The sequence below is a fragment of the Elephantulus edwardii genome, unplaced genomic scaffold, assembly GCF_000299155.1.
Source record: "Elephantulus edwardii isolate Elephantulus edwardi_28Jun2011 unplaced genomic scaffold, EleEdw1.0 scaffold00080, whole genome shotgun sequence".
NCBI lineage: Eukaryota > Metazoa > Chordata > Mammalia > Macroscelidea > Macroscelididae > Elephantulus > Elephantulus edwardii.
The window spans coordinates 1,089,854-1,116,552 of NW_006399830.1; the positions used below are offsets into that span (position 1 = coordinate 1,089,854).

Here is a 26,699-nt window from a genome sequence, read left to right on the forward strand (position 1 = left end):
GGGTGTCCTGGGATGGGGTACCCTGGAGTGGGGTGCCCTGGGGTGTATGTAGGGTGTCCTGGGGTGGGGAACCCTGGAGTGGGGGTGCCCTGGGGTGTGGGGTGTCCTGGGATGGGTGCCCTGGAGTGGGGGTGCCCTGGGGTGTGGGGTGTGCTCACCTTCATAACAGTCTCTCACTGAGTCAAAGTAGACGTAGTATTGACGGTCCCCCAGGAGGAGGAGGCTGAGCCAGGAGTCGAAGGCGTAGATGGGGACGATGAAGAGCAGGCGGATGATGTACCTCTGCTCGTTGGGGACAGTGTAGGAGCGCAGGTGCAGGTAGATCTGAGGGGAGAGGGGACTCATGCAGGTGTCAGCAACCCGGAGCCCGCCAGCCGGGGGCAGTGAGCACACGCTGACCCCTGCCTGGTGCAGAGCACCTTCCTGGGGGTGAGGAGGGCAGGGATCTGGGGTGCCCCAAAGACGGTGTCCTGTGCACTGTAGATCCAAGTAAGATGAAATTATGTGGGTTTTTTTAATATTTTTTTGAGATGAAATTATTTGTAATGTCACTTTCCCCCATCTATCATGATGTTGCCTATCGCCCCAATGGTGTGGATTTTTGTCTTTTTGATGTTGAGACAGTCCGTATTGTAGGCTGTGGTCACTGATCACTGACTGCAGCAAGTGTTTCAGAAAGGCAGGCTGTGTCATCTGCCTAACACAGGCTGTTGATGCCTTGTTCCTCCCCAGAGTCCAGCTTCTTGAATGATTTGCTCAGCATACACATTGAGTAGAGATGAAGAAAGGATTCAACCCTGACTTGCCCTCTCCCTGACTGTAAACCATGCAGTGTTCCCTTGTTCTGTTTGAACAACAGCTTCTTGGTCTAGAGAAAGGTTTCATATGAGCATAATTGTTTGTAGAATTCCCATTCTTCCCAGTGGCAAGGCACAATTCCAGTTCATTAGTGTGTGTGCTGGAGAGGAAAGGATGCAAAAAATCCTAAAACCACTGCCCTCAAGTGGACTCTGCCCCACAGGGAGCCTGTGGGGTAGAGGAGAACCGCCCTCAGGGGCTCCAAGGCTGCCCTCCCTGAGTGGCTGGGGGCTTTGAACTGCGGGTTGGCTGTAGGTGCTTAACCACTGTGCCACCAGAGCTCCCAGGAAGGGATACTGCATGATCTCTTACACGAAATACCGATGAGGCAAGCACATGGAGACAGGTGGACCCCTGGATCCTGGGGGCCTGGGGGTTGGGGAGTTAGTTCTTAAGTGGGGCTGAATTAGGGGGATAAAAAGCCACAGACCACTCACTGAGTGTGGTTGATGCCACTGAAATGTGCACTTAAAATGGTTAATTTAGCATTGTAAAAAGGAAACAAAATTACCAAGAAGGAAGATGGTGGAAAGTGAGAGGGAGGGGCGGGAGGGGGGAAAGAGGTGAAGAGGAGGGAGGGAAGGATGGAGGGAGGGAGGGAAGGAGGGAGAGAGGGAGGAAGGGAGGTGAGGATGGAAAGAGGGAGGGAATTGAAGAGGAGGAGAGGTGAGGATGGAGAGAGGGAGAGAGATAAGGAGAAAAGAGGGAGGAGGGAAAGAGGGAGGGGAGGGAGGGCAAGCAGGAGACACATCCGTGTGTCACTCCTGGGCAGTGGGAGGACGTAGATGACAAAAGAACAGCCCAGGCGTCTGGAAGAGGATTGAGGGGTCAAGCCTGCAACCATGGAGGGGCTATGTGGAAGGCTTCCTGAAGTAGGTGGCCTATGGGTGAGGTGAGGAGGGGACAGTGTGTGCAGCGGGGCCATGTGCCCAGTTCTGTGGAGCCAGGGAGGACATCTTATCAACGCTCTCTTGTGGCCGGCCAGCGGCCAGCATGGTGGAGGGGTACAGTGTGACCATGTCAGCAGACCAAGGCTGGCTCCGCCTGGCTGAGTGACCTTGGCCAGCTGCTAACCTTGTCTGCCTCAGTGTCCTCATCTTTAAAGGGGGGCTCTGACTGGGTAGCAAGTGAGAGAGCCTGGAAGGGGTGCAGGGGAGGATGGTCAGGGCTGGGGAGCCCAGGGGTTTTGGGCAGCCTGGGCAGCCCTGGGAAGGAGTATGGTGTGCACACATGCGTACTGCTATATGAACACGCCTATGCCCACGCAGTGCTGTGGCACACAGCCCCGAACACACATCAGGTCCCCACAGGGACATGTCAGCACAGGAGGGAGGGGAGGACTCTGGCTGCCCCGCCCCTGCTGTAGTTGCTAGGTGCCTGCGAGTGACCCCCTAGGACACAGTACACTCCTGAGACAGAGACCTTTATAGGAGATCTGTGCTCCCCCAGGGCCACTGCATGGATCTGAACCTCTGACCTCTCAGCAGCCATGGTGCTACCTGGGTTTTCCCCCAACAACTTGCTGCTCTCTCTGCCCTACACCTGACAGTACTGCACAAACACACCATTCACCTGACCAGCTCTCCTGTGTGGAAGTTTCCAGCCACTTGGCAAAACTGCTTATCTCTACACTGGGTGTCTGTCTATACCATGCATCCATAATGCCTGTCTACGCTGGACGTCTACACTGGTCTATACTGTGTCCACACTGGGTGTCTACACTGTCTACACTGCCAGTCTATACTGGGTGTCTACGTACTACCTATCAACATTGTATGTTCACAGTGGGTATTTATACTGGGTGTCCACACTGGCTGTCTACACTAGGTATGTACACTGAGTGCCACTGAGTGCCTGCACTGGGTGTCTACACTGGAGACAGCCACTCAAGGAAGGCCTCATATCACTGTCTCCCAGCAGGGTCTGAAGCAGGGAGGTACATAGATGGGACAAGCTTACCTGGTGGCAGGTGAGCACCAGGGCAGCCCACACAAAGATGCCAGAGATGCCTCGGGCTAGCGAGGTAGTGAGGAAGATCCTGGGGGTTCCCTGGGAGCTGTTCCCTACTTGGTCCATCTGGGGCCCGGTGGGCCCAGCGGATGTGGCCAGAGGGAGGCTGAGCTGCTGCCAGGTGGTTGAGATCAAGGAGACGGCTGTGCCCAGGTTCCAGGAGGCATTACTCATCTGCAGAGGGAGAGGGAGGGGAAGGACAAAGGTTGGGGACGCTGGCGCAGGAAGGGGATGGGCAGGAACACCGGGCAGGTGGGCTTTAGCTGGCAGGTGTGCCCACTAAGCCTGGAATGGATGGTGCCTCTCTCCACACACTGGCTGTTCCTGGGCTCCCTCCTATGTGTGACAACTGGGGTCTGACTAGCCCCTGGCCTGAGTCCGGGGAAGTTCTGTGGGGGTCTCAGTCCTTGTGAGGGACTCTGACATGGGCTCCCCTGTCGTCCAGGCTCGCCCTCTGCTGAGCTGGCTTCTTGGTGTGAGGCACAGGGCTCCTGGAGGTGGTTGACCAGAGGATTCTGACCCCACTGCCCACCAGGAGAGGGGCCAGGCCTTTTGTCCGCAGATTCTGGTGGGTTTGCACTGCTGTCTGATAATTGTACGCACCAGCCAGGGAAGCAGAGCTCACTTTCGGGGGGGTGGATCAGAGAATTGCCCGCGGGGGGGGGCAGGGAGGGGCATCTGAGAAGGGGGAGCCCAGCAGGATCCCACAGCGGCCGGTCACAGCCTCCACTGCCCACAGCCACCCTGCCCTCCCTCCCTGGGAGCCCGCTCTGCCACCTGTTCTGGCCAGACCCTTCGCAGGATCTTCAGCCTGGACAGCTGCCCTTGGGGCTCTCTGTCCCCTGTCCCGAGCCCGGCCTCCTCGCCTCTGACCCACCTGAGCCCCGGCCCAGCTCCTACCTCCGCAGGCAGGAAGCGCGGAGGCCCGGCCTCCCGGGAGCCCGGCTGGCCACTCGCGTGGCCACGTGTCCCACGGCCGCCAGCCTCCTGGGGCGGAGCCAGGCTACCCTCTCGCCAGCTCTTCTGCGCCACCGGGCGGGGACAGGGCGGCCCCACCTCCCGCGCTGCCCACCTGGCCCACCTGGGGCGGCTGGGCAACAGGGCGGGCGGGAGGCCGGGGGCGGAGCCTCGCAGCCAACCCCCTCGCGCTGTTGACGCTCGATTGCTCGGACGCAGCTGGCTTCCAGGAACCTGCCAGTTGGTCGCCAGGCGCCTCACCTGCCTGGGCCACACTGCCAGGCAGCTGCCGCCCGTGTTCCAGAGACAGCGGCGCCAGGATGCCGGGACGCAGGCCCCGGATGCTGCGTGGGGCGGGAGGCCTAGCAGGGCTTCGAGGGGCCAGGGGCAGCCTCCTTGGCCGGAGGGGTTTGGGGTTCCTGTCCAGGGCTGCGCTGCGTGCACTAAACGCTACCTATGCACCTGAGGACGGTTCCTGCTGCCCACGCAGCTCTCAGAGGGCAGGGGATGGGCGCAGGGACCCAAGGAGGGAGGAGGTGCTGTGCCACCAAGGGGCTGGTGCCTGGCGTCAGGCTGAGCACTCTGTGAGCTCACCAGACCGCATGGGGCAGGAGGAAGGAACATTCTGATCTGTGGATTCCACCTCAACTCAAAAAGGAGGGCGCTGAGGCCCCCCCAAACACTCTTGGTGTGGGGGCTGTGCCAGGGGCCCTCAGAGGAGGAGGGTGCTGGGCAGAAACCCTCTGACCCTCATCAATCCTGGTGCCCCAGAGGCCTCTATGAAAAACCCCCTCCCTACAGGTGTCCATGAGGGGACACTGGGTCTTGCTTAAAGACACAAGCACAGCATGGGCCCATCGTGGAGGTCAACTCTGCCCTTTGTGGACTGCCCTGAGTCCCCACACCCTGACCACCCTGGCAGCCTGAGGGTCCTTCCTGGACGGACCCCTGACTTCCTGGGGGCAGATGGAACTAACTCTGGAGACCCTAGCGGTCCACTGTCACTGGGCTGCACAGCTGGGGCCACGCCTTCTAGCCCTTCCCTCATCTGACGGTCCTCCTCAGACTGGCCCTGGCACCAGCCGTGCTCTGAGAACGCCTGTCCTTGACCTGGAACCCTCCGTCCTGCGCTCCTCACAGCTGCCTCCCTGTCCTCCAGGCTCAGCTCGAGTGTTCCCTTCCCTGGCCCCACAGTTCTAATTGTCACTGGGATTCTCTGTCCATTTGTTTGCACAGTGTGTGCTGTTGGCCTCCTTGTGACACCAACTCTCCACCTCGGGGTCAGAGCAGAGCTGGGATGGTGGGTCACCACTATTGCCTTTTCACAGAAGGTCACGCCACAGGGTGGGTGACCTGTTGGGATGGAGGATGGTGGTCCAGTTTTTCCCAGCTGCCCTAGCCGCACCTTCTTGCTTAGTCACTGCCTTGAGGACCGCCTCCGGCTTGACCCCTGCGCTTTCCCGCACAGAACCACACATACTCTGGAATGACTTTGTCTCCTGGTGATGGCTTTGGCTGCAACGCTTCCTTGCAACACTGGGCCATGTGTGTCTTGTACACTTAGATGGAGTGCCTTTCAGTGTTTTGACCCTACCCTGAATGGATCTCTTCCCAAGCAGTCTTAGCCTTTCCTTTTGACCTTGATCTAGGCCATTACTGTCCTCTGGGTCTCAGTTTTTTATCTGTAAAGTGGTTCCAGTCCAAGGCCCAGCAGGGATGGGTGCTAGGTATGTGCTGGCTGGTCCTCTGCCTCATGACCTCCCTGCCCAGGTAATACCCTTCCACCAACACAGACCTTCACTCCTTGCTTCCAGTGCCTCTAGCAGGGCCAGGCCTTCCCAGGTTTTCTCCAGTCCCCTCTCTGAGACACTCAGTGGGGGCAGACACTGGACAGAGGTCACACTGTGGTTAAGGGAGGAGGGAAGGGGACCCAGGGTCCTCTCATTTATGCACAGTCCACTGAGGCCGCACCCTGGTGCCCCTTCTTCCCTCCTTTATAGGTCAGAGGGTCCAGCATCGAGGTGGGCGTCCTTCCTAACCTTCAGAGCAGGGACAGCTGGAACAGGACTCCGCTTCCTCCCAGCTGGGCTTTGCCTGCTGCCCCCTGCTGAGGTATCTCTGCCTCCACTCAGGACAGCAGAGAGGTATCCTCACCAGTCCTGAGACAGGAGCCCCATGGCTAGATGGGCAGCCTTTTCCACCTGCTGGACCCTGCAGGGTGTCTCTGAGAGGTCTGCTGTCCTGAGCTTGGGCTCTCATCTGCCTTACAGGCTAGGCAGGCTGGCGGTCTGCCTGTCCCTTCTCATTGGGGCCCATGACGGGCCTGAGGGAGTCCCTGTTTGCAGCTGGCCTGGGTGTCTATTCCCTTCCCTGGGCATCACAGGGGCCACAGACGCCTCTAGCCTGCCTCATGTGCAGGATATTCAGTTGAGGACTGAGTATGAGGCTTCTGGGCGTGGCACCACTGTGCTATCCTGGCCACATGCCAGGAGCAGGACCTGGGGAAGCAGGCTGGTGCAGTTGTGCCAGGCCAGGCAAAGTGGACAAAGGGCACCAGGCCTTGGGAACACACCCTGCCCTATTGCCCAAGGGGGCTGGGTTTGTGGGGCCTCTGTGCTGTGACTGGTGCCTTGGCATTTGTCCAGTCAGGAGGGGCAGCAAGGTGGTGGCTGCCTCTCAGAGCTGACCCTACCTGCCTGCCCATCCTATGCCCCTGTCCCCTGGATCTCTGTGGACTGGAGCCCAGGTGACAGCTCCAAGCAGCTGGCCAGTGTCCAGAAGAGCTCCTGTGGGCAGGCTGGCTGGTGAGGGTAAGAGCCGGCCTGGTCAGTTCCACTCCCAGTGCTTTGGCCCTGCCTTTAGCCCATCCACCTGGCTCCTGCAGCAGCCTGGCCTGTCGCCCGCCTGCAGCAAAGATGACAGCACCTCCAAGTCGGCCTCTGGGCTCAGCCAACTGTCCCTTGCCAGCATCCCACCCACTCGTGAACCTGGACGCTGTCCCCTTTCCTGAGCGCTCAGCTTTGTCCCTGGGGGGCCCATGGCCAGGACGAGTTGGGGAGTGCCGCCCTCTCGTGGCCACGTTGTGAAGTGCACCACACTGGCTGGCACTAAGCTGGGAGGAGACTCGCGGTGGTGCGGTCACAGCTCTAGGCCAGGCAAGGAGGCTGGACCTTGGCTCTGGACACTTGCTGTGCCCATGAGCTTGTCCTGAACTTGTCGGAACCCCCCACTACCCTGGGTCCCACAGCCTTGAGTGCACATGGGAGTGTGAGCTCCCAATCAGAGGGGGCCTCCTAGCTGCTGGTGTCCTCGGCTACAATGGGGCCAGCCTGGGCCTGGCCAGCATGGAGGGCTGCGGCTGTGTGAGTACTCCCGGGCACTGGGGGCAGAGACAGTGGCTCCTGGGGTCCTGGCTGGCCCAGTTCGGCCCCGACCCTCTGAGGTCACCAGGCTTCCTTTGTGCCCCGCCCTTCCTCTCTGTCCTGCCTGTGCCCAGGCCATCCTTGGCCCTGTGGAAAGTTCTGTGGGCACTCTGAAAGGCTGTGCCCACCCAACACGTGCATCATGAACCCATCAGCCCTGAGCCTGCGCCGGCTCTGGGGGTGTACCTGTGAGGGGCAGACATGCTCCTGGGGCAGGGTCTACCTGGATCAGATCCCCCCACCAACCCAAGACCCTTTCTTGCTACAGGGATGCCTCCCTGGGGTTTCAGAGGCTTCCTGGGCAGTGATGGGCACTTCTCAGCATTTCAGGGCAGACCCCCACCTGGTGTGCAGGCACCTCCACCGCTCACCTCTCTCTTGCTCCTGGGCTGTGGCTTCTGCCTCCACTTCTGGGTGTCTCCCCACAGCAGCTCCCAGACCCTCACTGTCCACAGTGGCTTCAGCAGCCTGGGGCGTCCGTGCCTTGGCCCCTGCCACAGTCTCTCCCCACCCGCCCTGCCTCCAGCCTCAGCCCTACCTGCCCTACCTGCCGGCCCACCTGCCCGAGTCACACCCTCCCATCCTGCTGCCTTGGTTCTGGGATCTGCAGTGGCCACCACCGCCACCATCTGCCATCCCCTGGTGGAGCAGGAACTTCTGGGGTCTCTGAAGTCCTGCCCCTGTGCCCATCCCTCACGTGGATGGAGGTGAGGTGGTCCTAGCAGGGATGGGATGGGCTGACTTTTGCTGCAGCCTGGTCCCCCGACCACGCTCCTCTCTGGGCTCTGCACTGACTGGTGACTCAGAGGCTCCTGACACCGTCACTGCCACAAGGCTGGTCATCATCTGTCTTAGTGGTCAGCAAGTCACTTGGGATTGTGCACCTGTGTGCGGGAGGGGCAGTTCAATGCTTACATGCGAGCAGACTGAGGCTGAAGACTCTCCAGATGCTGCTCTGAGCCTCAGTTTTCCCATCTGTGAAATGGACCCACCAGCCCTAGCTCTGAGCAGTGCTTGAAGGAGTTATGTGGGCAGCAACCAGCACATGGCGGGCATGTGTCTGGGCAGTGGGAGAGGGGAGCTCTTAGTGTCTGCTTTAGGGTGAGCTTTCTGGGGTGCTCGTCCTTGGGGACTTCCTCCTTCTCATTCTCCTGTCTCCAGTCTCTCTGGCACACTGTCATTTGCTCTCTCTCCCCTGCCTCCTCTGACACTGTGCATGCAGTGCCCCCCCACTCTAAGAAGCACCGCACAGTGCCCCCCACTCTAAGAAGTACCGCACAGTGCCCCCCACTCTAAGAAGTACCGCAGTGCCCCCACCCCCACTCTAAGAAGCACCGCAGTGCCCCCACCCCCACTCTAAGTAGCACAGTGGCTGGGTTTCCTCTAAGAGAGACCTGTGTGTGCTTTAGGCAGAAGGGCTCAGGCCTTGGAAAAAAGACATTGTGCTGAGGAGGGTGGAAGGCCAGAGGCAGAGAGGAAGACCCCGCAGGAGGGGACTGCGCTGTGACTGTAACAGTGTAACACTCAGCTGTGTCCCTCGGGTCCAGCAGCTGCGATCTTCCCCGGTCAAGGCTGGCACCACAGGCAAGGTGCTAGTTGTTACTGACAGCTCCTCTGAACCCTGTGCCAGCCTGTGCCAGTCTCACCATCTCTGAGACACTTGAGCCCATTGTTCCGGTCAGTGTCCATCCACCTTGTTGAGGGTCTTCCTCTCCTTTGCTGGCCCTCCATCTTTCCAAGCATGATGTCCTTGCCCAAGGACTGGCTGCTCCTGACATCATGCCTAAAGTACATGGATCAAGTTCATGACCCTTGTGTCTCAGGGGCACCCGGCCTCCAATTCCTCCTCCGAGACATGTCTGCTTGTTCTTCTAGCCGTCAGGGGATGTTCAGTACTCTTCTCCAACACCACAGCTCCAAGGCACCGATTCCTTCAGGAGGTGGTCAGGCTGCTCACGCGTGTGTGTCCTGGGCCTGCAATGCGTTACTGAATGCTGGCCTTCTGGTCTAAACAGTTTTAGCAGAAAATACTTTCAGTGCATCATATGAAAACAGGAAAGTGGAAAGGTCGGTTAGTCAAAGCAAAACCAGCAGGAATTCAGTTAAAGTTTAAAACAGTTTTCCTGTCTAGTCTAACAAGCTCAGAAGGTGCTATTCACATGGTGACAGGGAACGGCACCCTACTCCAGACTGCAGGGTCAGTGGTAAGGTCAGCCTCAGAACCGCCCTTGGAGGCTAAGGGCTGAGGGCTCTGGCATGACATCGGCCATCCCTGGCAACTTTGCTCTGTAGCGTGGGCACGAAGCGAATGCCTCTGCCCAGGTGCACTGCTGTCAAGGTGGCACCATGTTGGTCTGCACACTTCTCGGCATCTCTGGTGCCTTGGAGTCTCCCTACATCCACAGAACCCTGGAACCTGCCTCCCACCTGAGCCCCTGATGTCTCTCACACCAGGCAGGGTCTGTCCTGGGCTCCTCCAGGATGCCCAGCAGCCACCAGCCTGTCATAATAAGGGACCTGTGGTCCCACCAGCCTCGCTCACTTATCCTCACCCCAGCAGATGTCGGGGCACAGGACAGAACAGGTGTGTGTCAAGAGAGGCTCCTGAAGATGTCAGAGTCTGCTCCTGGCGGTCTGAGAGCAGGCCCTTCGGGGATCCTTTGTGTCACTAGGGGCCACTCACCCCAGGGCCCTGACATGACACTTGGGTCCACAAAGAAAACTCCAGTCAGAACCAACTCACAGCTGCGCCTGCACCGGGTTGCTGAGGTTGCAGGGCCCACCAGGGGACTCCCTGGCCATACTCCTCCCACACGGCTGCTGGGGGATTTGAACCGTCGGAGGCATCGCCTTAGAGTTAGCAGCACAAGCATACAGACTGTGGCACCAGAGCTTCCACTAAGAACGACCCTGGTGGCACAAGGACTCAGAGCAGCCATCCGAGGGCAGGACTGAACCCTGTGTCCCAGGCCACCGTCACCATCTCAGACGGGTGAGCCCAGTGGACAGCACAGGGCCAGGCCCTCTTGTCAAGGGGCTTCTCTCTGACCTCCCTGTCCCAGGACTGGCCCCACCCGAGAACATGCCTGGAGTGTGTAAGGTGAAGAAGCTTCACCATCCTTGCCTCTGACGAGCACCGGAGACGCCCTTCCTCCAAGAGGGACTGTGTGTTAAGCCGCCCATGGGATAGTCAAGTCGCCTCCACCATCACGGCTCAAGGCCTCAATGCTTCCGTGGTCCTCTTTATTCACTCCAGACGCGCCTGAAGCAAATGAAGAGTCGGCCCTGACCAGGCACAGCTTATTCTTTAAAAGGATATCCTTGGTATGCACTGTGCTCCGCACTTTGTCCTTAATATTTAAAAGTGTAACTATATTTAAATACTAATTGTTTTTAAGCCATTATTAGAAAAAGAAAAGGGGGGGGAATGAGAAGGGCTGCCAACTGCCTCCCATGAAGATTACATCAAAACACAAAAAAAATTCCATGGCGTCGTTTCCCTCTGAAACACAGCGGGAGCAGGGAGTCAGCATCAATTTGACAGAAATGTTTTAATGACTAGATTTTGGAAGGGGAGCACCAGCCCTTTGTTCAGTTCTCCTCGAAGCTCAGTTGAATCTGCCACCAGGGCGACCCTGCTGCCATGCACCAGTGGGGACACTGCTTCCAGCATCCGTCACACACCAGCCACCACAGTGGAACAGACTGACAGACCAGGGGGTGTGGTGCGCCAGTGTGGACAGTGGACCTGTCAGCCGCTTCCAGGACACTTCCCTGAAGTACAGGACAATCTAGGCCAATTTGGGGTGTTGGCTTGTTAGGTGCCGTCCAGTCGAGCATGACTCATATGAACAAAAGCGACCCCATGAGCCAAAAATCTGAACCCTGTCCTGTCCTGCACCATCCTCACACGAGTCCATTGCAGCAGTTACTGCATCAACCCACCTGGTCAAGGGTCTTCCTCTCCTTCACCAACCATCCAGCCTTCCCAGCATCATGTCCTTCTCCAAGAACAGCCCCTCCTAGCAACATGTCCCAAGCATGTGAGGTGAAGCCTCACCATTCTTGTCTCCAGAGAGCACTCCGGCTGTACCCTCTCCAAGACGTATCTGTCCGTTCTCTTGGCTGTCCATGGGCTGTTTGGGGCTCTTCACCACCACAGCTCAAAAGCATCAATTCTTTTTCTGTTGATGAAGAGTATTAAATATTCAAAGGAATAAACAAGTCTATCATGGAGGAAGGGTAAGCAGGGCACTTCTTGGAGGCAAGGATGGTGAACCCACTTCTCCCGTACTCTGGGCATGTGGCCGGGAGAGCCCAGCCCTTGGAGAAGGTCATCATGCTAGGAAGGTGGAGGGTCAGAGAGAAAGGGGAAGACCCCCAACGAGACAGAATGGCAGAGGGACGATGAGTGTGAGGATGAGGCTGGAGCAGGGCAGAGCAGGCTCCCATCTCCTGGTCAGTGTCGCTGGCACTGCAGCTGACTCAAGGGCTCCTCACAACACTGACGGCTGTGGGCAGTGACAGTCATCGCACACTGGCTGAGTCCAGCCATCGAGGGAGGAAGCTGTGACTGCAGGGTGGCCCCTGCTGGGGTGCTGAGGGGAGCAGAGGCCTGGCACCATCCGAGTCCACCGTGCTCTGATTTACGACCAGGGCCTGGCTAAGTGTCTCTGCGTTTTGAATAGCTCCCAGCCGGCTGCAGGCAGTGCTGAGGTGATCAGAGAGGCTCTGGCCGGAATTAACTGTCAGCAACATGGCTATTGCCTGGGCCCCACTTGTCACCTAAGTTGCTCACCTGCTTGCCTCTCAGGTGAGAGACAGTTGTCACTGGGGTAGTTGTTATGTGCTGTCAAGTGCTTGCAACTCACAGCAACCCTATGTATAACAGCAGGGAAACCTGCTCTGCCTTAGGCCAAATTTATTGTCTCTAACACACCTACTCTCATTACTCTAGTCACTGAACTAATCCATCTTATCCAGGGTCTTCCTCTCTTGCACTGTCCCTCCACCCTTCCAAGCATGATGTCCCTCTCCTGGTCTGTCCTTTCAACATGTTCAAAGTACGTCAGACAGAGCTTCAAAATCCTTATTTCCAAGGAACAGCTTGGCTTCACCCTCTCCAGGATGAACCTGTTTGTTCTGTTAGCAATCCATGGTTTATTCAACACTCTTCTCCAGCACCACAACTCAAAGGCATCAATTCTTCTTCTAGCATCCACTGTCATTGTTCAGCTCTCTGATGTAAAGTAAGTAATTGCGAAGACCATGGCCTGGATCAAGTGCACCTTAGTTTCAAAACTGACATTATTGCTCTTCAGTACTCTGGAGAGGTCCTTGACAGTAGATTATTCCAATGCAATTTGTCTTTTGATTTCCTGGCTTCTGGTTCCAAGAATGTTGGCTGCGGATCCAACCAATCGAAAACTGTTAACAATCTCAATCTCTTCACTGTTTATCATGAAGCTGCCAATTGGCCCAGTGATGAAATCTTTAACACAGGTTGTTAATGAGTCTTCCTCCAATCTTGATGCCACACTCCTCCTCATAGAGCCCAGCCTCCTGGATGATCTATTCCACATATGGATTGAAAAAGTATGAAGATAGGCTTCATTTTTGGCATACACCTTTTCTGATTTTGAACCATGCAGTGTTTCCCTGCTCTGTCTGACAACTGCCTCCTGGCCCAAGTATAGGTTTTGCATAAGCACGGTAAAGTGTTCTGGGATTCCCATTCGTCTCAGAATTAGTCAGAGTTTGTTGTGATTCATGCAGCCAAATGCCTTTGAATAGTCAACGAAACACAGATAGACATTCCTCTGGTACTTGCTGCTTTTAGCCAAGACCCATCTGACATTAGCTGTAATATCCCTAGTGCTACAGCCTCTTCTAAATCCAGCCTGCACTTCAGACAGTTCTCTGTTGATGTGCTGTCCCAGTCATTTTTGAATAATCTTCAGCAGAATCTTGCTTGCATGTGGTATCAATGATATTGTCTATATGAAAAGCCAGTATGATTTGTAGAGTCATTTAGATAAAAATGCCCAAGTGTGTGTGGGTGCACAATAGAGTGGTGTCCGAGGGCATATGGGGATGCGTGTGGGCATGGGAGGGTGCCTAAGTACGTGGAGGTGTGCGCAGGCATATGGGGGTGCCTGAGATGCACTTGGCCTATCTGAACCCCAGGCTTCCTGCTTTCAGGCAAACAGGTTCTCACAGTGTAGTCAGGCTGCCCCTCGGTACTGTCAAGGTCAAGATGGTAAAGCATTTTGGAATATGCATTTATTTTAGATAAAAATAACAAACACCAACAACAAAACTGCCCACACAACTGCACACGGAGGTCGTGGTGACACAGATGGGCAGTCCTTATTCCCTGTGTGATCCAGACCTGGGTGGGACCAATCACTCCTCTGTCCCAGGAGGTACTGGTCACCACACAGACCGGGAGAGGATGGTTCTCAGCTCGGAGCCTTTGGCCAGAGGGTAACCCCTCTGCTGGTTGTGGCCTCCATAGCTTCACACCAAGGCGGGGGTGGGGGAGCTGAGTGTCCAACTGATCCTGGTCCTGGCCAGCAGCCCCATGAACCCTCACCACACCTGGCACATCCGAATCACCTCCCGCAAGGCCTTCACCCCCTCCATGCTGCGGTCCTTCATGGCCACGGCCAACAAGACCGCTCTGTTCCCAGCTTCCTGAGACACAAATGTCACCAGGTTCTTGGCAAAGACGTGGATGAGAGGCTGCAAGAGGGAGAGGAGGACAGCCATCAGAGGTGAGGGGCTAGGGTCAGCACCCTGCAGTCACCCAGCTGCTGTCCACACTGCCACTCAATACTCAGGACTCAGTGTCCAATGAGGCACTCACAGCACGCCCGCTGTCAACACAGCGTCACCCAGCCAGCACTCCACTCATCTCATGGTGCCCACCTGAGTCCTCCCTGCTGCCCCTCAGCTGCCCAGACTCAGAAGGCCACGTCTAGGGGTGAGGGGGGCCCTGTCCTGTCTGACTTCTGGACTTTACACAACGGAGCAGCCGCCGCCACGTGCTACAGTCACATCTGATGGCTGGAACCAGGAGGGGCTTGTGCTGCAGTCATGTTTGTATGCTGCTAGGGAGATTCTCTAAAGAGACGTGCTCATCAGGGGCCTCCCAGATCCACCAAGGCCCTGGGAGCACCCACTTGTGGCCACTGTTGGGGCTAGCCTCCCAGTGCCACCATGTCCTCGAGCAACAATGCCCGCAGAAGAGGACTTCACCCCTCTCCCCAGGCCCATACCTCATCCTGCCCGAGGAGGACTTTGGTGGTGAGCATGGGCTTGCTTATATCACTGGCCACCTCGCTGGGCTCCAGGGAGACTAGGGTCCCCATTTTCCCGAACTGGGTCACCACCACCAAGATGTGGCTGCTGAAGGCTGTGCATACCACCTGGGTGGGGACGCCACACAGCACTTCTCGCCTGTGCTTGGAGACCACCACTGGCTTGCCTTCCATGGCTGGCTGTCGGCTGCAGGAGGTCTAAATGATGCTGAAAAGAACAAAAAGGAAGAAGTCACATTATACTCTGGCTCTCAGTTCAGGTCTGGAATTGAACTTACCTCGTGGCTCAAGCTTCTGCCGAACAAATATACAAGCCTACAAGGAGATTAAACTGACACAATCTCACATCCACCACGATCAATCAGGGCCTGATCTCGCACATCCTCACAGTCAGAGAGGGCAGGAGCTACTGCGTCTTTGCACTGGCCTTCCACTTTACCCTGTCATCTCATCTTTCCCCAAGGAAGATGTGTTCCACCATCCTTACCTGCAAGGGGCATCCTGACATGGTGACTACACACGTGTGTATATCCAAATATAACCCCGTATTGTCGTTAAGGCAGAACCCACACAGCTGATCCTCCAGCAGCTTACAAAGGCAATGAATCAAACAGGAAGTGATGCCCATCTTCCGCTGTCTTGGAGCCCCTGATGGATCCAGACCATCTGCCTTTGGGCTGGCAGTGCACCTCCCCCACCAAACCCCCTGCTGGCGAGCTGATTTGTAATCACGGTGACCGTCCACCAAATTTCTGACGTCAATCGGAGAATGCCCATCTTTCTACCACGCAGCGGCTGGTGAATTTGAAATGCAGACCTACCGGCTAGTGGTCTAACACACTGTGCCACCCGAGCTCCTTAGAGATGTGTAAAATATACAAATATACAGGGTTTCTGGGCGGTACAAAGAACACACACGCTTGGTTGCTGGTCAAATAGTCTGGGGACTGAGCCTCCCCAGGGTGCCTCGCAATAAAGGCCTGGTGATCACTCGGTGGGCGCAGTAGTTCGTCTGTTTTTAAGTCTCTGCGTGGGATTTTCTGGATCAACTGATCAGACTGACACACAAGGTCCTGTCCCTGCACACGAAGGGCGCTGCTCAGAGGCAGGGCTGTCCCGCGTCCCACGCACAGCGCCCGGCCCACCCCGCTTCCCTCCGCCGCCCTCCTGCCAGGGTGCACAGCGATCTCTCACGGTCCCCACTCAGGGCCGGGGGAACCAGAAGGCAGGCGCACGGACTGACGGACGCCCGGGGGCAGTGACAGACGGAGCTGGGGGACCGGGGCGGGGCCGCCCGGGGTCACGGCAGCGGCACCCCCGCCTCCCCCCCAGGGCGCCCAGCCGGAGACTCAGCGGGCCACCCTGCACGACTCACCCGCGCCTGCGCCGCGCCCGGAAGTGACGCCACACGTGCGACACGCCCACCCCGCGGGCGCGCCCCCGCCGCCTCCGCCGGAAGTGCGGCACTTCCGGTCCCTGGACAAGTGCGCATCAGGCAGGCGCCCCCCCGGCCTCCGTCCCCCGCAGGAAAGGTTCCCCCCGAGGCGAGACGACCTTCCGCCAAAGTTCCCCCGCAGCGCAGGTCCACCCTGCCAAGCAAGGTCCCCTCGCCAGGCAAGGTCCTTCCCCCACCAGGCAAGACCCCTCACCCCCCCAGACAAGGTCCCCGCAGGCAAGACCCCCCCCATCCGCAGGAAAGGCCACCCCAGCAGGCAGGACCCTCTGGTCCCCCTCTTTGAGCGCTTTAAACCACAGTCTGGGGGCTCCAGAGAGGAGCTTCGAGAAGCCCCACCCCTGGGCCTGGGGTCCTTAGTCCCGTATGCTCAGTAAAGGGGTCTTAGGCGGTCCCTGTCTCATTCTGGTCTCCAGAGTCTCCAAAATAGGGGCGCGAGACCCCTTTAGCAGGAGGCTGAGGTCATTCGGGAGAACTTCTCCAGAGCCTTCTGTCCTAACAACAAGGACGCGTTTAGCCTCTAGATTGTGCTGGGGCCCCCGAACCCATTTGGGAAATCTTGTGTATCCACTGTGCTGAGAGTAATTATAGTAACTGAGCTTATTTGGCATGCTCATATTACCAGATACTGTTCTAGGTTCTCTGTGTATATTCATTTAATCTTGGAAAACTAGCAGGCAGCTGGTCACTGAAAGGTTGGAAGTTCTAACCCAGCTCTGGCAGAAAGCAAGCCCTGGCGACCTAGGGAAGACCTTGTCAGCATATCAGTGTGAAGGGAGGTTGAATGGAGAATCTGTCTGCTCTGTCAACTCTTAACTCAAAGCACAATGTCATTAAGAGGGAAACCTATGCATTCTATTCTGATGCATGGGGTGTAGTGAGTCAGGATTGGCCCCCCTGGAGGATTGTCAGGCATCATTGTTCAGGGAACTTGCTGAGGCTCTGAGAAGAGGTGGCCGTGGGTGCAGTGCCCTGTGCCTTGGTTACTGGCCTTGGGGTTAGTGCCCAGGGAGAGGGGCTGGGGAGTGGGTGTTACCTCCTTAGCAGGAGGGCCCTACCGTTCAAGGATCAGAAGAGCCAGTCTGCTCCGTACAGTTCCTTAGAGAGTTGTGCAGAGAGCTGTGCTGTCCCTAATGCCTTCATTCTCCTGTTGCACTTTTTTATCGTCTTTACCTAATCCAAGTTGAGTTGAATGCAGCTCTTCAGAAAATGGTTTCTGGTGGCTGAAAATAAAAGGCATGCACGTAAACCATTACTATGACAGGCATGGAGAGGAGGGGAAGGTGATGAGGCTCCTAATGCTGCTAATCAGAAGGGAGGAAGCCTGTGAATTTCTCAGCAAATTCTAAGTTGATGCTGGTTCTAAATTTAAGCGCATCCGCCCACACACACTCCACAGGCAAATTGCTAATGCTTTGCTTTGCCAGTCTGAAACCTTGGGAGGTCCATGCACTAAAAACACCCCGATTTTTCATTGTGACTTGAGAGACAGTTTACAGAGCAAATTGGTTTTCCATCCGGTAATTAATGCGCATTTTGATGCGTTCCATTGATTGGCACCCTCACCAACACTCGTGTTCCTCTCTGTGTCTCCCGTTGCCATATCTCCTTTCCCACCTTTTCCTGCTTTCTGAGCTTTCTCCCTGCTCAGATGCTGCCCTTTGCCTCTTATGTGATTGAAGTCCACTCACTTTTCTCTTATTCATGTGTTTTCTCTACAGACAGACGATCATCACCAGCCGCTGTGCAGTTGATGTTGACTCGATGACCCACCGGTGTTAAAGATCATCTCAACCTTTCATGACATTTAGACTAAAGGCTGTAACTCTTTCCTGGAGGAGACCACCTGTCTTCCTCTTAAGGAGTGGACAATGAAACGGAACATTTTGGTTGGCAGCCCAGCATGAAATTCACTACCAGGGCTTTTTGGCAAAGTGGAAATGAGAAATCTGATGAAAACAAACAAAAAATTGACAACTCTAAAAGTCATCACTTTTATAAAAAGAGAAGCTGAAGAACAAAATGGATGTTTTGGACATCTTTTGAGAAATTTTTGTTGTATTTTGAGTGAAAGTTTATGGAGCAGTTGGTTTTCTGTTCAATCCTTTCTATAGACTTCGTTCTGTGGCATTCACTAATACAGTCCCTACGTTGTCACAGCACTATTCCCACCTCCTCCCTGTGATTCTCATTTCCACTCATCCTTCTAGCCTATTCTTCTCTGCCTTCTGAGCTTTCTTCCTGAGCAAATGCTACCCTTTTGGTCTTACCTCATTGACTGGTCTAAGGAGAAAGTGCCTCCTGGTGTTAGTATTTGCCAGAGCTGTTACTTAGATGAAAGTTGGGCCACAGGTGAATTTAGTTCCAGGCTGAAAGAGTTACTGAGGGTCATAACCTCAGGGGCTCTACTGGACTCTGTCAGATCAGCAAGCCTGGTCATTTTGATTTTACTTTTTACCTTTTTTCCTCCCATGATGTCCGGGGCCCCTGCTATGGTTCCTGCTAGAGTGGTAAGCAAAGGTAGCTAGGCCTCACTCCCTGGCCTTGGGGTTGTGGAGGTCTTTTAGTCCTTTGGGTCTTTGATTTCCTCTCCTCTGTTTTTTTGTCCTGGACTCAGGAGAGACTCAGTTGGCAGCTCACAAGCTTGTCTGAAGCAGGAAGTGGGGCAGTGACTCTGGTGTCTGGGCAGTGCCTTGGTGGTGGACAGTGCTTTGATGGCACCGTGAAACCTGGACGTGTAGGCCCGTCACAGGTTGTGTTTGTGTGGACTTGGGTAGAGAGGGGTTTGAGAGGAGTGCAGGCTGTCCTGGACGCAGGTTGGTGGCCTAAATGACATGTGGGCAGCATTTAATCGCTAGGAAGAATGGCTGAGGAGGCAAAAGAGGACACTTGAACCAGGAGGGTGAACCCCTTTGGTGAGTTCGCGTGAATCAGAAGCTGACCAGGTAAAGGAGAGATCATGCAGGAGAGTTTTAGAAGTTATCTAGATGTAAAAAAGGAAAGGTCTTATGTTTGCCTGTTTGATTGCCGTCGAGTCGAGCACGACTCATAGCGGCCCCGTGAACAAAAGGCCTGAAGCCATTCTAGAACTATCGTCATTCATCAAAGTTCATAGCGTTTCCAGAGGCGTGTTTAGGAAGTGGGTGCCACTCCTGCTTCCAACATACTTGTCTTATAGAAATCTTAAAGGTAGAAATGGGATTGCGTTAATTTGAAGAGTTTACAAGGTGTTGATTTGGTGGGTGGAGGACATTTTCAACAAGTATGATCGCTCAGTGTGCCCCTGAAATAGTGTGGGATTTCCTCAGCTCCATCCTGTACAGAAGAGGCCCAGGTGGTAGGGTGGTTGAAGTGTTCAGCACCTGACCAGGTGGTCTGAACCCACAGCACTAGGGAGGTGAGGCCGTGATGGCTCAAAGCCTCGGGACCTTGGGTCAGCTCTGCTCCATCCTGCAGGGTCTCTGGGGGTTGGAAATGCCTCGACAGCAGTGGGTGATACCGCATCTGTGCATCCTCTGCCTGCTGGTAGGACGCCACGAACAGATGAGGAACCCCTTCAACGAGGCAGCCTGACACCGGCCGCGGAACAGCCTCCGACACAGCAGCGTCTGTGAGGACCAGGCAGTGTCTCGTCCTGTTGGTCCTGGGGTTGCTGTGAGTCAGAAGCGACTCGATGGTGACCGCTCGGACTGGTCCAGGACTTCACAGCGCAGTGTGGCCACAGGTTCTCGTCTCCTCTTCACAGACTCTCTTTCCGAGCAAGGCCGTGTTCACACAAAGGGTCAGGGCTTCACTGTGGCTTTGGGGGACAGCAGGACGCAGCACGCTCTGATAATTCATCGCCTTCCTCCTCCCCAAGCTTGCTGTGATTTAACTTTGCGGTCTTTTGTTGTTGTTGAGTACCCTAGAGTCAGAAGTGAATCACATGAGATTTCCGTTCTCCATGGAGCAGCAGGTGGTCTTGAACTGCATGCCCTTGGGATCTCAGCTTCGTCTCTGTAGACGATGTATTGTGCCACAGGACTTGAAAGGGACTTGAACAAATTCAAACCCACTGCCATTGAGTCGATTGACGGTCACAACGATTTTACAAGACAGAGTGGAGCTGCCCCTAAAGTCGCCAAAGCTAGACCATCTCACTGACACAGCCTCATTATTCTCCTGTTGGACAGTCTGTGGATTCAAACTGTCAACCTTGTGGTTAACAGTCTGGCATTTTAATCACTGGACTGTTGTTTGTTGCTGTTATGTGCCATTGAGTAGCTTGCAACTCATAGCAACCTTATGCACAATAGCCCTGAAACCTGCTCTGTCCTGAGCCAACCTTACTGTCTCTGACACACCTACCCCTGTTACCCCAGTCACTGAGTCAATCCATCTCATTGAAAGTCTTCCTCTCCTGTACTGTCCCTCTACCCTTCCAAGGATCATGTCCCTCTTCAAGGACTGGTCTCTCCTTGCAATGTGCCCAAAGTATGTCAAACGAAACGTCAGAATCCTTGACTCCAAGGAGCAGCCTGGTCTCACCCTCTCCAGGACGAAGCTGTTTGTTCTCCTGACAGTCCAGGGTATATTCAACACTCTTCTCCAGCACCACAGCTCAAAGGCATCTCCTTCTATCATCACTAGTCATTGTCCAGCTTTCTGATGCATAGCACACAATTGCAAAGAGTATGGCCTGGATCAGGTGCACCTTAGTCTCCAGGCTGACATTGTTGCTCTTCAGTACTTTGACAGCAGACTTTCCCAGTGCATCTCGTCTTTTGATTTCCTGGCTCCTGGTACCAAGATTGTTGATTGTGGAGCCAAGCAAACTAAAACTGTTATCAATCTCAATCTCCTCATCATTTATCGTGGTGCTGCCAATCAGCCCAGTGGTGAGAATTTTGTTTTCTTAATGTTGAGCTTCAGACCATGGCTTACTACACACGCACAATTTCATAAGGAGCTCTGGCACCCTGGTAGGTAGGAAGCTGGACTGCCAGCTCAAAGGCAGGTAGTCCGAATCCATCAGCTGCCCCATGAGAAAGAGGGGCAGTGTCCTCCAGGGAGGCAGACAGCCTCTGAAAACCCAGTGGAGAGTCAGCTGTGATATCATATGTGTATGTCGTCCTGGTGGTGTGCTGTTGAGTCCCAGCCACCTCAGCTGACCCTCCAGGGGGTCAGAGGTTGTAAATTGCATAGGCAAACAGCTCTCTATCATCCCTGTCTCCGTGTTGTAGATATCATCTCCCTGTACCTGTATCTCTATGTGTGTACATATAGACAGATGCATATGTCATTATAGTCACTGCTGGTCCCCACAACCCCCGTGCTTGTGGAGCACTGCCACACAGGGCTCTGAGCTGGAGTCTTACAGGAGCTGGTGCCAGGTCACTCTCCCGTCAGACTTCTGGTGGGTTTGAACCACTCACCTTTCAATTAGTATCTAATCACGTTAACCGCTGCACTCCCCCCCCCCCAATAAATACCACAAAACCCCCAGCTCCTTTGAGTGAGCTTTGACTCCCCATCATCCGCCCCTGAGCTGGGCAAGTGTGAGGCGGAAGAGACACGTCATTTACTGCTGACGTTTTCGGGAGAAGGAAGATTAAAAGCCACCCATCTAAAATTACATACGTTTTATTACAGAACAAAGCCCAGGGTTATCTAATACAAAATCCAAACTGTCCCCAAGGGAAATTAATGAACGCTGTTAGAACCGAATCTTGTTTGCGCGGCTCCGGGAGCGGTCTGCCCAGGGAGGGGATAGATCATCGTCCTGGGGACATTGAAGGAGTGTAAGGGCTTATCGGAAGCTCTGTCCTGTCTGAAGGAAGGGCCTCCTGTCCTGCCGTGCACACAGCTGCTCCGAAGGTGTGCTGGGGTGAATGTGTCTCCCGAAACGACAAGTTGAAGTCCCAGCCATTTCACCCTGCACCGTGTGTGGGATCTTGTCTACGTTGGACTTTTGTTCTGAGGGCCAGGGCCCTGGTGACACAGTGGCCAAAGCATTCAGCTGTGACCTAAACGTTTGGGAGTTCAAAGCCACCATCTGCTCCATGAGATGAAAACAAGGCAGTCTGCGTCCGTGAAGGCCATGACGCCTTGACAGCCCATATGGGGCACTTCCGCTCGGTCCTGCAGGCTCACTGGGAGCTGGAGTCCACATGACAGTGATGCATTTCATCGCAGGACCCTGTGTCCAGGAGAAAAAGAGTTGTGCTGCCAACCCAAAGGCCTGTGGTTTGAATCCACCAGCACCTCTGAGGGAGAAAGATGGGTCATATTCCGCTGTGGGATTTAAGTCCCTGAAAGCCCTCTGGAGGGTCAGCTGTGAGTCAGCTCTGACTCGACTGTGCTGATTTTGAGTTTTGGGTGGCATAGTGGGTTAAGTGTTGGGCTCCTATACTAAAGGTGGACAGGTCAAGTCCACTGGCTGCTCTGTGGGAGAGAGAGATGGCGACGGTCTCTCCTGTCAGCTGTTGGATTGATCCGACATCAGTGGGCCTGGCTTAGTTTTGTACTGAGTTTGGTGACTGATAGATAGCCCTGTCGACACAGTGCATGAGAAGTTGGGCTGCCAGCTTAAAGGTTGATGGTTCAGACCCAGCAGCCCCTCAGGAGAACGATGAGGCTGTTTAATTCAAGCTTTGTTTTATGTATCATCAGTCGGCACTGACTCAGAGCTGACCCTCCAGTGGGTTTTCAGAGACATCGATGATGTGGGAGGTTGCCCAAGTGTCTCTCCTGGACCATCTGGTGGCTTTGAACCACAAACCTTAGGGCTGGCTGAGCACTCTGTAACAGTTTACAGCCTTGGGAACCTCATGGAGCAGCTCCCTGCTGCCCTGCAGGGTGACGGAATAGGACGAACTCAATGACAGTGGTTTTTATTTGTCTGCTTGTTTTTAGCAATCTGAATGGTGTCTTATGAACAAACAACCCCCGTAGAACCGTTCTGGTCACGGCAACTCCTAACTGCCGGAGCTGAACCTGCTCCACAGATGCAAGTTTTCTTCTTCATTTTGGTGAAAGCTATCCTCACAGAGAGGCCTGTGCTGCTCCCCCAAAGGCCAGGCCTCTTGGGCAGTTCCAGTCCATGGAGGCACTGGCTGAGGTCCACGGAGACACTGGCTGGGGCCCACAGAGACAGCTGGCTGGGATCCACAGAGACACTGGATGGGGTCCACAGAGACACTGGATGGGGTCCACAGAGACAGATGAGCTGGGGTTCACGGAGACAGGTGGGCTCGGGTCTGCAGCCTCACCCTCGGGAGGGTCAGCTGGAAGACGCCTCTGACCCAGCGGGCCCCAGTGTCCAGAGCTCATCATGCGCGCAGGCCGCAGGTCCAACCAGGCCAGGTCAGCCACACCCCTGCTCGCCCCCCTTCCCAGAGCTCCTGTCACTGCGGACGGAAGCCCAGTGCCCCTCAGCCAAGCCCCCTTCCTCCTGTCCACCCTGGGTTTGCTCTGATAACTGCTTTCCACATACCAGACTGACTGGGTTTTGTTGTGAAAAAATCTTATTGCGTTGTGTAGATACTGTGATTTTATTTATCTATTTTTTTTAAACAAATTGAGCGTTTGTGGCAGCCCATGCTGGGCCCTGTGGAGGGCTGACAGGTCAGAATCAATCAACACGGGCAAGTGTGGTTTGGGTGAATTTTCGGGGCCTTGCACCACAACTTGTGCGTGTCCACGTGTTACATACTCCTGCACACCTCACACAGTGCCCGCTGCTGTCCACCGACTGTGGTTCATGGTGACCAACCTTGGGCTTCTGTCCTGGAGTTTAAAGATTAAAGTGTGCTTGACCATGGTCTTTTCAGTCACTATATGTCTGAGAACTGGACAGTGACTAAGGATGATGGAAGGAAAATGCATTCCTTTGAGCTGTGGTGGGGAGAAGAGGGCTGACCAGTTCACGGATGGCCAGGAGAATGAAGGGGAACGTCTTGGAGGAAGTGCAACCAGAGTGCTCCCTGCAAGGACGGTGAGTCTTAGCCGTGTTGTCAGGACAGACTTGGTGTTAGGCACCCTTGAGTCAGAAGGGACCCATCGCGGACTTGACTGGGTTTTCAGAGACAGAGAACTGCATGAGAGGAGGGCAGACTGCCATCTTGTCTAGTGGAGCAGCTGGTGGATTTGAACCACAGACCTTCAGGTTGGCAGCCTAGCTCCTTACCACTAAGCCACCAGAGCTAGTCCTTGGAAAAAGACATCATCCTGGGGAAGGAGAAGGGTGGGAAATAGAGGAAGGGCGCCCACAGAGTGGTTAACACAGGACTGTCCAGGTTGGCTGGAGCAGGCCTGGGTGTGAGGAAGGGTGCCCAGGGCTGCCCGCGGTGCCCAGGGCTGCCCGTGTCCACTTGTCTGAGCACGGGAGAGCAGCCCGTTTCTGTCCTTCCCTGACTAACTCAGCGTTGTGGTTTTGGGGTTTGCTCGGATTGTGGTGGACCTCAGGATCTTGTTTCTCTGTCTGGCGCAGCAGAATTCATCAAATGTATAGACCACATGCTTTTGGCTGTTATTATTATTACTATTATTTTATTATGATTTGAGTGAAAGTTTACAAAGCGCACTGGGTTTTGCTGGAAACGTTCATATGCACTGCCATTTCACAGACTTAACTCCAGTGCTCCCTGCGGTACTGCGCTGTCCCAGTGTCGTGTCGCCACCCCTGTAACCTCATGTCCATGGACCCTCCTGACCTGCTCCCTGCGACATTCAGGATTCTTTCTGTGGGTCAAGGCCCCTTTTTTACCTCACGTGCTTGGTTCTCTAAGAAGTCAGCATTTTCTCTCATGTCAGGTTCTCTTAGTGCTTGTGCTGTAAGGATACGGAGTGTATTGAGCCAATGGGGGCAAAGTCATGATATAAAGGAAGACGAGTTGACGTGCTGACCATAAGGCCAGCGTTCAGATGGCCAGCTGCTCTGGGGGAGAGAGGGGAGCCGGGGAGCCCCACAGAGGACTCTCTGTCCTGCAGGGTTGCTGGGAGTCAGAGCTCCAGGGCTGTGGAGCTGATATTGCTTTGAGGAGACTGAGCCACTGTCCTGTGTCGGAGCAGAGCCCTCATGGCTTCCAAGGCCAACCTGCAGGCCTTTGTTCGGTGCCTTCTGGGTGGAAGCCAGCCTCCAGCCTTCCCGTGAGCAGTGGAGTACACACACGGTTGGCACCCCAGGGCTATTGGCTGCGCTCGGCCTCGGGAGGGCTCCGTGGTCCCAGTTTTGGAGAGCTATGTCATGTGTAGGCATCCTGGTGGTACAGTGGTTAGCGCTCAGCTGCTCCCCGAAGGGTGGGGCCTTTGCTCTGGGGGGAAGGAGAGGACGGTGTTCTTCTGTAGAGGTTTGCGCACTTGGAAGCTAAGAAAAGCTCCGCCCTGTGGAGCTGTGACGAGTCAGAACTGATGAGAAGCCAGTGGGTTTGGGGTTTTGGTTTAGAGTATTTTCATTTAACACAAAGAAAACCTGCAGTTTTGGCCCTATCTCAACCACAACAGGGGCTGGGGCATCTGGGGAGTCCTGCCTTCCACAAACAGAGGCTCGGATATCAGGCTTTCCCTCCGTACAGCAAGGCTTTCCCCCGGCATTAGAAACATTGAGAGCTTCTGCCTCACATCTTGTACTATTTACTTAGTTCTTTAATAAATGAAACCTTAATCCATGTAGTGTCTTTGAACCTTTGTCTCAATATCTTAAAAAGTTATTTCCCTTGGCAAAGAAGCAGCCGCATTTGCCCCTGTTGAATCAAATAATAAAGTCTGTCAGTTTAAACTTGAGTGGATTATTGCGTGTATCTTTCCCCTTTACAAGGAGAGAACTGAGCTGGTGTGCTGGGTAGCGTATCACTCTTCAATGTTGTCTGAGTTGGACGTGGTTAAACTCTGGTGTGGAAGGTGTGTTGGCTAGATGGCTGCATATGGTTCTCTGATTTGGCGGTTATGTTGTGACCCTCCCCTTGGTGATATCTGCTACAATATAACCATTCTCTTGGTGAAATAAGATACAATAGAATATCTTCTATGACATAATCCACTATGAATGGCCAATCAGTTGAAAGGGAGTTTCTTCAGGGGTGTGGCTTGAACGCTATCTATATGGACCTTGTAGCAAAGTTCTATTGCTTTTTGCTCAGTCAGAATCTTGCATCCAGCTTGTTACCAACTGATGTCTGATTCTTTGTATTTGGACCAGTGTCCTGATTCTGGATCTGTCAGTCTCAGAATCCAGCAGCCTGCTGCCTCAACTGCCGATCTGGGACGTATCAGACTCTGCTGCTTTGTGGGTCAGGAGAAGCCTCGAGCCTGATATCTGGACTGCGAGCCCAGGACTTGCCAACTTCTACAAGAGTTTGAGCTATTGTTTTGGGAGAAACCTCAATCTTTTCCCTCCTCATTTATAAGCTGTACTAGTTAGAGACTTGGTGATGCCTTTGAGCTGTGGTGCTGGAGAAGAGTGTTGAATATACCATGGACTGCTAGGAGAACAGACAGGTTCATCCTGGAGACGGTGAAGCCGGGCTGCTCCTTGGAGGCAAGGATTCTGAAGCTCTGTGTGACATGCTTTTTGCAAGGAGGGAACAGTCCTTGGAGAGGGACAGACATCATGCTTGGAACAGTGGAGGGACAGTGTAAGAGAGGAAGACCCTGCATTAGTTGGATTGACTCAGTAATGGGGATAATAGGGTAGGTGTG

The 26,699-nt window shown here is 54.7% G+C and overlaps 2 protein-coding genes across 2 annotated transcripts in view; both read right to left on the reverse strand.

Annotated features, from left to right (window-relative positions):
* Positions 1 to 6,002, reverse strand: part of TMEM184A (transmembrane protein 184A) — a 10,889-nt gene extending 4,887 nt beyond the window's left edge. The window contains exons 1-5 of the mRNA XM_006889732.1: positions 5,980 to 6,002; positions 3,941 to 4,169; positions 3,769 to 3,891; positions 2,818 to 3,042; positions 159 to 324 (exon numbers count right to left, since the gene is read on the reverse strand). Of these exons, the coding sequence (XP_006889794.1) occupies positions 159 to 324; positions 2,818 to 3,042; positions 3,769 to 3,891; positions 3,941 to 4,169; positions 5,980 to 6,002 (766 nt within the window). The remainder of the gene's footprint in view (positions 1 to 158; positions 325 to 2,817; positions 3,043 to 3,768; positions 3,892 to 3,940; positions 4,170 to 5,979) is intronic.
* A 7,836-nt stretch (positions 6,003 to 13,838) lies between these two features.
* On the reverse strand, positions 13,839 to 14,743 carry PSMG3 (proteasome (prosome, macropain) assembly chaperone 3). Its single transcript, XM_006889606.1, has 2 exons — positions 14,528 to 14,743; positions 13,839 to 13,991 (listed from the first exon to the last, which is right to left on the reverse strand). The coding sequence occupies exons 1-2, from the start codon at positions 14,741 to 14,743 to the stop codon at positions 13,839 to 13,841; spliced, it is 369 nt and encodes a 122-aa protein (XP_006889668.1).
* Between the last annotated feature and the right edge of the window lie 11,956 nt (positions 14,744 to 26,699).

Bases quoted from the DNA above. Each gene is read 5' to 3' on its own strand.
- PSMG3 (XM_006889606.1), bottom strand. From the start codon at position 14,743: ATGGAAGGCAAGCCAGTGGTGGTCTCCAAGCACAGGCGAGAAGTGCTG. The intron at 13,992-14,527 runs GTATGGGCCTGG...TCCCTCTTGCAG, and splicing joins TCCTCCTCGGGCAGGATGAG to CCTCTCATCCACGTCTTTGC.